The sequence below is a fragment of the Enoplosus armatus genome, chromosome 23, assembly GCF_043641665.1.
Source record: "Enoplosus armatus isolate fEnoArm2 chromosome 23, fEnoArm2.hap1, whole genome shotgun sequence".
Classification (NCBI taxonomy): domain Eukaryota; kingdom Metazoa; phylum Chordata; class Actinopteri; order Centrarchiformes; family Enoplosidae; genus Enoplosus; species Enoplosus armatus.
Window position 1 is genome coordinate 4,337,472 of NC_092202.1, and position 12,966 is coordinate 4,350,437.

The window sequence follows — 12,966 nt, forward strand, 5'->3', positions numbered from 1 at the left end:
GTAAAATCATATTTCATCATATTTATCATTGAATTATTTTGCAAACAGATAATTGCTTATCTAATACTGAATAAACTGTTAAACTATGGAGTGGTCCTCTTTTATTTTAACTCATGTGTTTATAGACCTAAAACTGTGGTGGTGTCCATGTGGCCAACTACTGACCTGGGCTCAGTTCCTGCTTATTACATGTAAGTTTCTTCGAGTCCTAACAGACTCACTGATGTTGTCCAGTTCTGCTTTTGTTGTTCTTGCTGCTTCTCTGCCTAAGTGGGTTTGTGGACAGTGTCTCCCCCTGCAGGCTAGATGAAGAACAGCGGTGGAAGAAGTACTCAGATCCTTTACTTAAGAAAAACCACGAATACAAAGTAAGAATAGTCCATTTCAAGTAAAAGTTGTAGTTTTAACTTTTTTAGATACATGTCCAGTGGTTTCCCCTCAGGAGGAGCCTGACCTCGAGGTTAATGCCAGATACATCTGAGGGGGTCGCGAGACGATTAATGGGAGAGAAAAGAAGAAAAAATAAAGTTCTGCTCCACATTTTCTGCTGCTTGTTGGACTTTCAACTCTGTTCCGATAAATTGCTTCTCTCATAACTTTATATGGACTTCTTGTCATCGATGGGTCAGTTCCTGGTCATAAAAACTCCATTTTCATATTCAAATGCTGACATTAAGGTGGCTGTTAGTAGAGCTTGTAATATTTAATTTAGAGCAGTCTGCATCAGCACATCAAGGAGAGACACCAGAGCGAAGAAATCACCAGATGTAAGTTTAAACTTACAACTCACGTTGTGTTTAAAGGTGGACAGTGCAGTTTATAAATATTTATATGTAACTTAGAGCTATTTGGCCTTCAGTACTTCATTTTCTAGTTTTTACAAATGGTGGACACAATAACAGAAACGCCTGGCAATATAATGCAAACAATTAAAATACACCTATGAATAAAAACAACCTTTGTCGAGCTCTCGGTACAATGTTGAGTTTTTGATGACTCTGTGTCAGACCTGTTTTAAATCGACTCGTAAATCTTCATGACACATCGTGTGAGGTGTTCCTCTTGTTTTGTGCATCACCTTCACATTCTTGACATTAAATTCACATTACGAGCTTCTGTATAGAAATATTCATTCAAGGTTGTTGTATTGCAATATTCTTTAGTCCTGCTTTGACTATGGTTTGTATATTTCCCACCACCCTGTATTCCTCTTCCTTATTAGACTGAACTCTGTATACTGGAGGGAGTGGTGCAGTTTAACCTTGACATACAGTAATGCAGTGTTTAAGTATCTTTGACCCAACAGAGACAAGATGTTAAAATCATTGTGTTCGGTCCACCGCATACTAAAACATCAATTTTAATCTAACAGAGCAAAGATGCAGTGGAGTCTGTTTCTGCTGCTGATGGGTGAGTGGATCATCTTACCAGCTCTACTGCAGTAGTCCTGCTGCCACTTTCAGCTAAAACTACTACAGCTTACTCTGGATTCATAAAACAGCTGATAAGCTCAATGTTATTGTGTAAAATAAGTGGATAAAATGACATAAAGAGGATGCTAGTGTAGAAGTAGTGTGTGTGACCTGGGTACTCATGATATTGATTCAATGAACAGATGCTTGTCGTGCTATCAGCTCCAACACAGCAGTGTCTTCTCTGGTTTAAGGTCAGTGTTCCTTCTTCACATGTCGCCTGTATGAATACCACGTTATTGAAGAGAGTAAGACCTGGAAGGATGCCCAGACGCACTGCAGAGAGCATCACACTGACCTGGCCACAGTGTATGACGTGACAGACATGACGAGACTCCGTGACTCTACAAAGAATCAAGACGAAGCCTGGATTGGGCTGTACAGCAACCCAGGGGGAGACAACAGGACGTGGCACTGGTCTCAAGAATGAAAAGGTGTTCTGGATCGGCCTGTTCAGAGACACCTGGAGGTGGTCAGATGGGAGCAATTTCTCTTTCAGAAACTGGGATCTGGAGTTATTTGAAGATGAAGAAGACGATGACGACAAGAAATGTGCTATGACTGTGTTAAATGGAAAATGGGGCTCTGATGATTGTAATGAGACAAAACCCTTCGTCTGCTATGACGGTGAGTTTTACAAAGATCTCTCTCAGCTGTTTTCTCCCATAAGAGCAGAACTGGAATCAGTCTGGAAATCTGTCTGAATTTACAGTATTTATAAATTACTGAAGAGGGGGGCTGTTACTGCACTGCATGTGTTGAATAAAGTCTAATTTTAGTGATCAATACTGTCGTCTTTCCTTATGTCACAGTAATGGATAAATCTAGCTGCTATGTAATGAGACACAAAGCTTGCATTGTGTAATTGAACTTGAATTTGGCTTAACATAAAAACAACAATTCAAAAAGCTGTGAAAACCCATCGGACACTACCTGCTCAGCACCAAACAGCCAACGCCTTGTTTATTGTTCTTCCTGATTCACACAAAGCTGCATCATCAGAGCATTACTTGATCAGGCAGGTTTGACTAGCATACAGTGCATCACTTGATGCATGATCACTTGTTACCGTATCAACCTGTCACCACTCATCAGTCTACATCCTCGTTCCAACGTAAAGCGTAACCACTCGTGTTCATCATTCCTTAGACGGCTGATACGAAATATGAAACATGTCCTGTTGACTGTTTCCTGGTTCATAAAAACATCAGTGGGGACTATCTTAGCGTGACATTTCCAAATGATTATGCAGATTGGACTTTTTTTGAAAAAGCACTGTATCATCAGATGATTTCGGCGTGTTTTATTTTCATGTCTATGGGATGCAGAGTGTCTTCTGTGCACGCAATTGCATTTTGTGCACATTATGTATGTTTCACGGCATGAAATATGTATGAATGAATGGTTTGGCTCTTGGTTTAGACCATTATGTCACTTCATTATGTCTCTCTTGTTCTGCCAGTTCATTCAATCACACAATTTAGGGTTCATTTAGGTTTCTTGGCAGTGGATAGAAACACACTGGCAACTAGTGTTGTTTGAGTCTATTCTGTTTGATATGCTGCCTGCAGTGTATTTGTATTGTGCGCTGTTGCTGTCAGATAAACAATTGCCTGCTCAGTCAAATTCCATGAAGTAAGTGAACTGTGGCATAACATGATATGTGAACATGCTATGAGATTTCCTGGTTCAGAGTGATCTCCCTATGGTAAGCGATCTAAGCTGATGATAAAGGGGAGCTGCGCCTTAAAACCCACAGCCTGACATGGCAGAGGCCTAATTTACAAAAACAGTGAACACCTTGACAACATTCAGAGAGAACTCCCTGAGACCTAAGAGAAAATGCTGAACAGGATTGAGGCAATACAAAGAACGGTTGAAGGACTGGTCAAAAACAGGGACAGCGCTGAGGGAAACTCGAAGACTCGAAATAAGGGGGGAAAGAAGCCAACCTTGAAACTGTGGACACAGAGACCGGCGTCACCTGCACCAGTGATTGTTAGTTTTGGGAGTTCAGGTGTGAGTGATTTGTTATCTGCAATGAATAACTAGAAGAAACAGAAGGAAAAATTAGACAGGCTAGCTGGTGCAGTAGCTATACATGTACAGTGCTTTGTCCCTGTCAAATAAACAACAAATACTGCACTGTCAAACCCTTTAACATGCAGAAAAAATGCGCAGCTCTTAAGGCACTGCATTCACTGCAATGGACATCACATGTTCATTAGTTTCAATGTCAAGTTTTGACTCACCGTTGACTTTAGACATTAGGTAATTGTCCATGCCAAATGAAACACAATTATATGGAATAAGTCAGAGACAGAGACAGAGAGGTCCCTTTGACAGTAGAAGCTTGAGGGTCCAGCTGAGGACGCATTGACAGATGACACACAGACAGAAGAGATGGAGGAACAAGTCAACAGTTTAATGTACTTCATGTACCTTTCAGATGCTTCTGAATTCAGTCTCTTAGCTCTGAATTCATATACGTTTTATGTTTGTTTGTGGGTTTCAAGAGGAAACAGAGGGAGTAATTTGTCAAAAGGACTTGTGTTCATTTCAATACAAACAATATAATAGAGCCACGCATGTGTCTATTTAACTCATGTGTGCTTCTAACAACCAAGATTCAAGACATTGTGTTGTCCGTTGTTGTTCAGGGGCAAAAAAACAAGTTGCAGTTAAAAATGTCGATTCAGCTTCATTTCTAAGTGTCAGGAGGGTAAGAGGAGACTATACAGGAAAGAAAATCAAAGAGAGAGAAAATGTGGCTGTTGTTTCCTGGTTGTTTGTTCTGAGTGGCGAGGGATATTCCCTAAATGACATTCAGGTTGCAGACAGCTCTTGCTGCACCCTGACTGTCACAAATGGGCTGTCCTGCTGTTGAATATAAAAGGAGATGCCTCAAAAGACTCACTGTCTTTTAGCCAGTTCTTGCACAGGAACCCTCATTTTTTTTGTTTGTCATTTTGTTAAGCAAAGAACATATCTCTGAAAATGGTCTCCAAGGTGATTTTCCTTCTAGCTTTATTTGGCGCTCCATCTTCTGAACTCCCACACACGCGTACGTGTGAGGCAGAGCCACACCAAGACACACCAACTCATTGCTCAAATTACAAAAACATTTTACACATTAATGACAGACAGAGAAGACTTAATGAGAAACAAATGATGCTGGAAGAAAGGCTTGATGCTATGGAAGGTAAGACCAGACTTCATCTTGAGTCTGCAAACAGCAACATTAGTGCGCTCGAAATCTTAGTGACCAACCTTTCAAGAGCACTAAAGGACCTTGAAAGGATGAAGTTACAAACTGAGACGGAGTTCAAAGGCACGAGGAGGCAGCTGGAGAAACACAGAGTTGACCTTGGCAGCCTGAAGAGAGAGGTTCGAGAACTGGTCAAACACAGGGAAAGAGTTGGTGGAAACTTCAGCGCGATTGAAAAGAAACTCGTCACGACTGAGAGGCAGTTGACGGAAAAAAAAGCCAAGCTTGAGAGTCTGGAGACAGAAACTGAGGCTGCGTTCAACGACACACAGAGACTCCTGAATCTGTATAAGAATGAACTTTCCCACCTTAACATGACGGCCCAGGAGCTTGAAGTGAAAGTCCAAGCCCGACTGGATGCCACAAAGACGGAACTTGAAGCTAAACTGGAGAAAATGCAAAACAACAGTGAAGGTAATTTTAAAATAAATACTATCAAAATATTTAATACTCAACTGATAGGTGCGTAATATAGCATTGTTTTCATGCATTGGATGTGAAATGTCCTGAATAAAATGTTAATGATAATGATATGACTTTATTTTTGTTGCAAGCTTTCAGCGCAAAACTGAATCAACAAAAAGCTGAAGTTGATGAATTTAAGGAAGAAACTGACAGCAAATTCAGGAATGTTGACAAACACCTGAAAGCACAAAACACTATAGTGGACCGGCAGAAGGCTGACATTGTCACTCTCAAGACCGACACTGCAGGTACTAATTGTTAGTAGTCTAACTGAGTCTACTCCCTCAATAAATGATTAGGCTGTTTAGGCTACTGTGTTCCTTCCCTGTGCTTTTCTTTTTCATTTCTGTGGAATGATTTGGAGAAATGTAAAATTACCTTTTTCAAATGATGACATGTTTCTGTTGGTAGGAATAAAAACCAGACTGCGGTCGACTGAGGAAAAAGCTACCGAACAAAACAACCTCAAACTAGAGGTGAACAGAATTAAAGCAGAAGGTAAGGGCAGCGAAAGAATATCCAGACTCTACATGTAATTGGTAATAAATGTAAGATATTTCCAGATATTTCTATCTCTACCTCTCAACTGAACGTAACAGTGTTTGCTTTATTTTCTTTAGTCAATGCTAAGGTGGCATTTTCTGCAACTGTAACCGAATCTCGTGATGCGTTCACTGGACCTGCCCACACCAGCAAAATTCTGATCTTCAACAAAATCTTCACAAACATTGGCAGCGCTTACAGCTGTAAAACAGGTATGTTGAAATGTATGAATATATGTATGAAAATTAAAAGTAAAAAATACATACAATAACAATGTATATGTATGAATATATTTATGTATTGCACTGATTTTTAAAGAATAAATAATAATGAGGTAGTATATGTAGAAGCAGGTCCAGATTTTCAGTCTGTTTCTTCTGAGTGTCAGTGACACTCAGAGGGGGGAGTTGAACAGTTTGATGGCCACAGGCAGGAATGATTTCCTGCGACGCTCTGTTGTGCATTTGGGAGGAATGAGCCTCCCACTGAAGGTGCTCTTGTGCCTGGCCAGTACATCATGGAGAGGATGTGAGACCGTCAGCAAGTCCAGCTCCACCCCAACAACGTCACTGGCCTTGCGGATCAGTTTATTGAGTCTGTTGGAGTCCGCAAAGTCTGTTGGAGTCCACAATATATATAATATATGACATGATATCATCAGTTTTAGATAACAGTTCTTCATATGCTAAGTTGATAAATTGTACATTTTACTGAGTACATGCATTTTTTTAAATATGGTCAATAAATAGCTCATGTACTTTGGTATTTCACTTGATATCTTTTTCCCTATTCCTTGAAGGAATAATTTGGCATTTTGGGAAATACACTTATTTGCTTTCTTGCTAAAGTTAGATAAGATACCACTCCCGTAACTGCATGATAATAACCAGCAGCTGGCTAGCTTAGCTTAGCACAAAGACTGGATGCAGGGGGAAACAGCTAGCCTGACTTTGTCCAAAATAATTCCATCTAATGTGCTAATCTGTGAGCTTTAGATGTGTTGGTAGGTGGATGTTGTTACTTTTGGACAGAAGTAGGCAAGTCAATTCCCCCAGTTGTCGGTCTTAAAGCTGTGCTAAGCTACGCTAACCGGCTTCTGGCCTTAGCTTCATATTAGCGTAAACACATAAGACATCATCCAACTCTCATCATGAAAGCGAATAATCACATTTCCCAAAATGTCAAACTATTCCTTTAAACCCTTTGTTTTTCACGGAGAAGGTAATGGTTATGTTGTATGTTGTGTTTCTGTTGAGTGACAAATATATCAAAAACTCCTGTAAAGCAAGGATGTAAAAACGTTTTTCTACCCTGTGACAGCAAATGCATATAAAGTCATTGCATTTTCCTCTTTTCCAGGCATCTTCACTGCTCAACTGAAAGGAGTTTACCACTTTTCATTCATGACTTTTGGCTACAACAGCCACACTTCTGGTGCCATCCTGGTGAAGAATGGACATATACAAGTGAGCACCTGGGAATTCACAGGACCAGATGCCAGCGACACCACCAGCAACTCAGTAAATCTTGAACTGAATGTCAGAGACACCGTCAACATCATCCTGTGGAAAGGTGGAAAAGTACATTCAAGTGTCTTCAGTGGGTTTCTCCTCTTCCCTACATCGTAAATTTGTGGGGTCAAGAATGTGAACAAGATGCCAAGGACACATGCTTTCTATCTCATTTTCTTTTTATTGTAAAGTGTAATTATGTAGAGAATGCTTTCACTTATTAAGATACCTTGTTGAACCCCCCCCCTCCCAAAAGAAAGCAAGAATGTATTATGTACATGATTAAATAAATGGTCTCACTGAAGTTTCTTACATGATTTTCATGTTTTATTGTTCATTATATGATTATTTAAGGGCTATAATGTATGGTATCACAATATCACAATGTAATGTTATATGTACTAAATTATGTTCTTCATAACAAATGTTTAAAAACTACAATGGTATTTTTTTGGCTGAGTACTTGTATATGCATCAGACATAAAAACAACTACAACTACTAGTCTTTACAAAAGAAACAATAACTTTTATGTTATGATTCTATTTAAAATTGTGTGTAAAATGACTTGTACTTACAAAGTGATGATCACTCTGGTTCTGCATATAGAGATGAGTCATTCTGGACTTAAATTTCTATAATTTATACCACATCTCAGACAATACAACAGACTTTTAGCTGAACCACATTTGCAAATAATACATTGAAATTAAATTAAATGCCAGTCAGTCTCTAAAAATGATCATCTTGACCAACCAAATACTAAAGTCTGAAGTGTGGGGGCAGCTGGAGAAGACAGGCCCGTATGTCAGTAACAGCCCCAGGAAGTTTGCCCATGTTCTCCCATCGCTGTGTGCTGGGATCGAACCGGTGGACCAGTCCGCTCTCACTGTAATCGTCCTGGCAGTATCCTCCCAGTATGTAGATCTTACCCTCCAGGACGGCTGAGGCTGCACCCACATGGGGCATAGGCAGTGATGCAAAAGCAGTCCAGGAATCGGCCACAGGATCATACACCTCACAGGCTAGTTGATCAGTGTAAAACTTCCTCAGGTTACAAACACCACCGGCGACGTAAAGATGGCCTCGCAGGGGCTCCATGCAATGCTGGGCCCGGTCATGGGTCATGTCTGCCAGGTAGGTGGTTCCTCTCTCTGGGTGGTACAGGAACATGGAAACCAGACACACATACTTACAGTTGAAACCTCCAGATATGAAGATTCCTCCATCTATGACAGTGACAGCATGGCCACTCAGAGCCTGGTCCAGGGACCGGACAAAGCTGAGAAAAATTAAACAAGAGGCATCAGACAGGGGTGAAACAAATCAATTTAGCATCTGTATCCCATGAGTTTTCAGTCCAAACTAGACAGGATGGGCAGTTTGAAAGCCAGGAATTTCAATATCTGTCTGTATAAGTAGAATAAGAATGTAGTAGTAGTTTTTGTAGAAATAGTATCAGTGAATCGGCTTCAGTTTGACTGATGGGATGAGTGTTTGCACATAATTTATTTATTTTTCTTGACATTATTTCTACCATAAATGTTCTGTTGTGGGAGAAATGACATCCATCTGCTGCTTCTAATCCCAGTATATAACTTGTGAAGGAGCTCCAAAGAGAATCTAATACTTCTTGTCCTCATTAAAAGTTATTCTTAAATATGATAATAACTTGGAACAGTGATTGCTGTATCTAAGGGAAGAAGTGCTAGAATTAGGGAAATACATTGTTAGGGGGTTGATTGTATATTTTTGTCAACTTTAGGTCTTCAAAGAATAACAAAAATGTGATTACAGAGGTTTTATGGAGGCACATTCTCACAGTTCTCATTATTAAGTCAGACATTAGACATTTTTGGTATGGCAATGTAATGTCAACATTGAACAGGTTTTGGAATTTGCTATTTTACTTAAAATTGGAGGAAACAAAGGTTTCCAAGGCACTGAATCACTTTGAAGCAACTGTGCTCTGTTGAAGTGTTTGATATATTCAAAATGGTGACATCTGCTGGCCAACCCTTGGTATTGCATTTGTGAGGAAGGAGAGAAGGTCAAAAGTGAACTCACAGCTTTCATCCTTGATATTTTGTTCTATATTATATTTCAAAAAACTGACCACTTTTAAATTGTCTATGGCTCTGTCTTTTTGTGGCAGATTGACAAGCATGTCTACTATTCAAAAAGCATGGCACATCACTGATACATGTCATCTTGGGCATGCTTAAGCTAGGCATCAATACACCTTACTCCGATACTTATGCCTTGAAGAATCGATACTGTGCAGAGTAGTCTGCTTCAAGTGTAACATAACATCTTACCTCCAGGTGTCACTGTCTGGGTTGTACATCTCGACACTGTCTACGTTGATGTTGATCTCCTTATCTCCACCGATGGCATAAAGACGCTCCTCGTGTACCACCACTGAGAAGTTACTTCTAAACTCTTGCATGTCAGCCAACCTCTTCCAGCTGTCCTGCACAGGGTCATAACTGGCATGTGTGCGATGAAGGTAAAGGTAAAGATGGAAAAGGTGAGACGACACTTCTTCTTCTCAAAGTGAGAAGAGGATATTTGTTTACTGACTGTCACTTTTTTACCTGTAAGCAGATTTCATCATGTCATCCTTGGTGTAGAAGTGACATCCTCCAACGACGTACAACCTTCCCACCATTGCTGCTACTCCGTGCCTGAACTTTGGCTTGCCTGGCATCTCACCCAGCCTCCTCCACTCCATCTCCTTCACCAACCCTGTACCACTGCGTAGGGTGTTTGCGAACCACAGTTCCCTACTTGGCATGCGCTGACCCACATCTGGGTTCAGCTGGTCTCCCCCGACGAGAACCAGAGCGTCTTTGGGATGCCGGACCCTGCACTGATCTTCTGTTTTTGGTAGGCTGAAACCAAATTCCTTGAGTGCTGAACCATAGAGTTCCACCTCCTTGTTTCCGAAGCACTCCATGCGCAGGTTAATGGCCCTGACCTCCCTGAACTCTCGAAAGGTCATGAGGGGGAAGCGAACTCCTGTCATCAGTACGCCAGCCTGGCCCAATCTCTCCTCAGGATCAGCCTCAACCCAGAAGATTACAGCTCGAAAGACAGCCAACTCTGAGGGAACACAGAGACCATCACAGCGGACGATGTCTAGAAGCTTCTCTGCTGGGAGGTCCTGAAACTTTGCTGTGGCTGACACCTCCCAAAAGTTCTTCAGTACAAAGTCATTGGCTTCCTCAAGGAGCTCTGATAGCCCATAGGCTTCAGCAAAAGACACCACATCCAGGCAGGAGCTTGCCTCCATTTCCTGTCGCATAAAGTCAAGGCAAAGCGAAAGGGCAGGCTGGAACTGAAGCTGGAGGGCCATGCAGGTGATCTCGAAGACACAGTCCCAACTAAGTTGAAGGGTCCCACTGTAGGAGCAGCTAATCAGAGCCTCTAACTCAGAAGCTAACAGGAAGGGAAGGGAAACACAGGTCTGATAGGATTCCCTCATTCCGCAGGTAAACATGCCACGAAAGTAATCACTGCTTGCCGCCAGGATAACTCTGTGGACTGGAGACAAAAGAAGAGTTCAAACTTTGACCACTATGAAACAATCATCAACAAGATGCCTCAAGATTGCAGTCATAAGTCATACTATCTACTAACCATGGAATAAAGCCCCGTCCACATCCAAAATCACATCACAGCCCACTCTCTCTGCCCACAACTGTTTAATGGACTGAAGAGTAATCTTCATCTGTTCTAGAGCAGAGATCTTTCGGTCTTCCTTCTTAGGACTTCCAACTTCCTTCATCCTTGCCTCTTTGTTACAGAGATCAAGTACTCTAGGGACCCCCAGTGCTTGAGCCGCAGCCTTAATTGGGCCCATGTTGTCTTTGTTCAAAGACAACACAGCTCCAGTGTAGGCAAACTCCACAACTGCCTGTAGCCCAACGTGATCAACCTCAGGACCCAGAGACACTGACCTCCTTTGGACTTTTACATCCTTGTCATTGTCTGATCGTTCTCCACTTTCAACCCTCAGTCTGTCTCGGATGAAGGAGCTGACAGCAGCAAGGATAGGGGAGTGCACGTCAAAGCTGATCTCATTATCAGCGGTCAGAGTCAGATCTGTGAGAAGAGATGAATCCCAGAATTCCTTCAGGGCCATGAATACCTCTTCAGGATAGGTTTCACTGTGATATGTGTGGACATTATCACCAGGTCCTTCATCCTCAAATGCTTCCTCGTTCATATGCTCCCCAATTCCCTCCTGACTAGTACCACTCACCCTGACCTCTGACGCCTCTTTCTTACCCCTCCCGGTTGTCAGCCCCATCCTGGAGTCATTGTAAGCCATGATCCTCCTCAGCTCGCGGTTGTCCTGTTCTATCCCTTCTCCACCTTCTTCAATCACTCTTTTCCGCCTCTCCTTCTCTTTCCTCCATCGCTCTTCCCATTCCATTGGCAAGTATCGCCTGGTAAACTCCATGTCAGTGGGTAGGCTCAACTTTCTCTTTAAACTACTACTTCTTTCTGTGGTATTTATAATTACTGTGGACATCAAGTCTCTCTCTCCCCCTCAAATCCTCTCTCTCTCTCTCAGACTCAACTTTCCTTGCTGCATAAACAAGCAGCTATTCATAGCTACTGGGTCAGAGAGATTCAGTTTCAGCTGAACCTTGGCAAGCACTTCATTGTAATGGCCATCAAGGAAAGAAATGGAGATGAACTTGTGTTTCAGTTAGACTTTATTGGAGGGTCAATAAAGAGCCAGGTAAAATACTTACCCACCTAGTTTAACTTTGACCTTGACTGAATAAACAACTGTCAAGGAGCCAGAAGGAAACTGGCTTAAGTTTATTTACAATAACATAATGTTTATGTTGTACTTTCTGTTAATGATTATTTCCGCAAAACTTTTCATATACTGAAACCACACATAAAAATAATTAACATGGGCTTCCTAGTCATTGATGTGTATTATTTGATACTAATCATAAAAGTAGTCTTTTCATAAAATGATATGAAGAAAGTAACGACATCATTAAATTTTAAGTCAAATGTCAGATGCACAATTCTGAGTGATAAATTAACTATGATGAGCTCATTTTAGAGTATGTTTTGTTTTTAAGGTAAAAAAAACAACAACCAAGTATCTGGTATTTTATAACAAAAGATTCAAACTTAGATATTTTGTTTCATCCCTTCTTCACTACTTTTCCCTCAATAATTCTCCCTCCTCCATCACTCTGGCCAGGGATCACCATGCAAACTTCATGCCAGCAGCAAAGCTTAATTTGTTCTTTGTATTTCTACCTACACTTTACTTATAATGGTGTTACAATTACTAATCCAACGAATTCGTGTCAGCATGATCAATTTGCTGTTCACATCTCAGACCAATCACACTTCTGAATGTAGATTCTTGCACACACATTATCCAATAGATTGAATCAAGGCATTGTAAATATTATTTCTAAAACTCAATCTGGCTTTTTGAAAAACATAAAAACGTAAAGATTTGTCCAACATTTGGATGGAAACCTGGCTAGTGTCTTGGCATGCACTTTTTTGCTTATCAAGACCAACAGGGAAAAATTCAATAAAAAATCCTAAACAACAAACAACTTCAAGACAGGCCAAAGTTTATTAGCTTATCTGAAGTGGCTGATTTATGCATTGTGTCCTTGAAACACAAACAATAATTAACCTGGACTTAACATACATTTA

At 40.9% G+C, this 12,966-nt stretch overlaps 2 protein-coding genes across 2 annotated transcripts; one reads left to right on the top strand and one right to left on the bottom strand.

The window, feature by feature from the left end:
* The first annotated feature begins 4,417 nt into the window (after positions 1-4,417).
* LOC139305846 (fibrinogen- and Ig-binding protein-like) lies at positions 4,418-7,576 on the top strand. The gene is made up of 5 exons (XM_070929800.1): positions 4,418-5,154; positions 5,295-5,453; positions 5,617-5,703; positions 5,826-5,960; positions 7,108-7,576. Exons 1-5 carry the CDS (start codon positions 4,470-4,472, stop codon positions 7,374-7,376), a joined length of 1,335 nt encoding a protein of 444 aa, XP_070785901.1. The 5' UTR covers positions 4,418-4,469; the 3' UTR covers positions 7,377-7,576.
* Positions 7,577-8,019: 443 nt separating this feature from the next.
* Positions 8,020-11,725, bottom strand: LOC139305838 (kelch-like protein 33). Its single transcript, XM_070929791.1, has 4 exons — positions 10,900-11,725; positions 9,855-10,803; positions 9,576-9,746; positions 8,020-8,539 (listed from the first exon to the last, which is right to left on the bottom strand). Exons 1-4 carry the CDS (start codon positions 11,723-11,725, stop codon positions 8,020-8,022), a joined length of 2,466 nt encoding a protein of 821 aa, XP_070785892.1.
* Between the last annotated feature and the right edge of the window lie 1,241 nt (positions 11,726-12,966).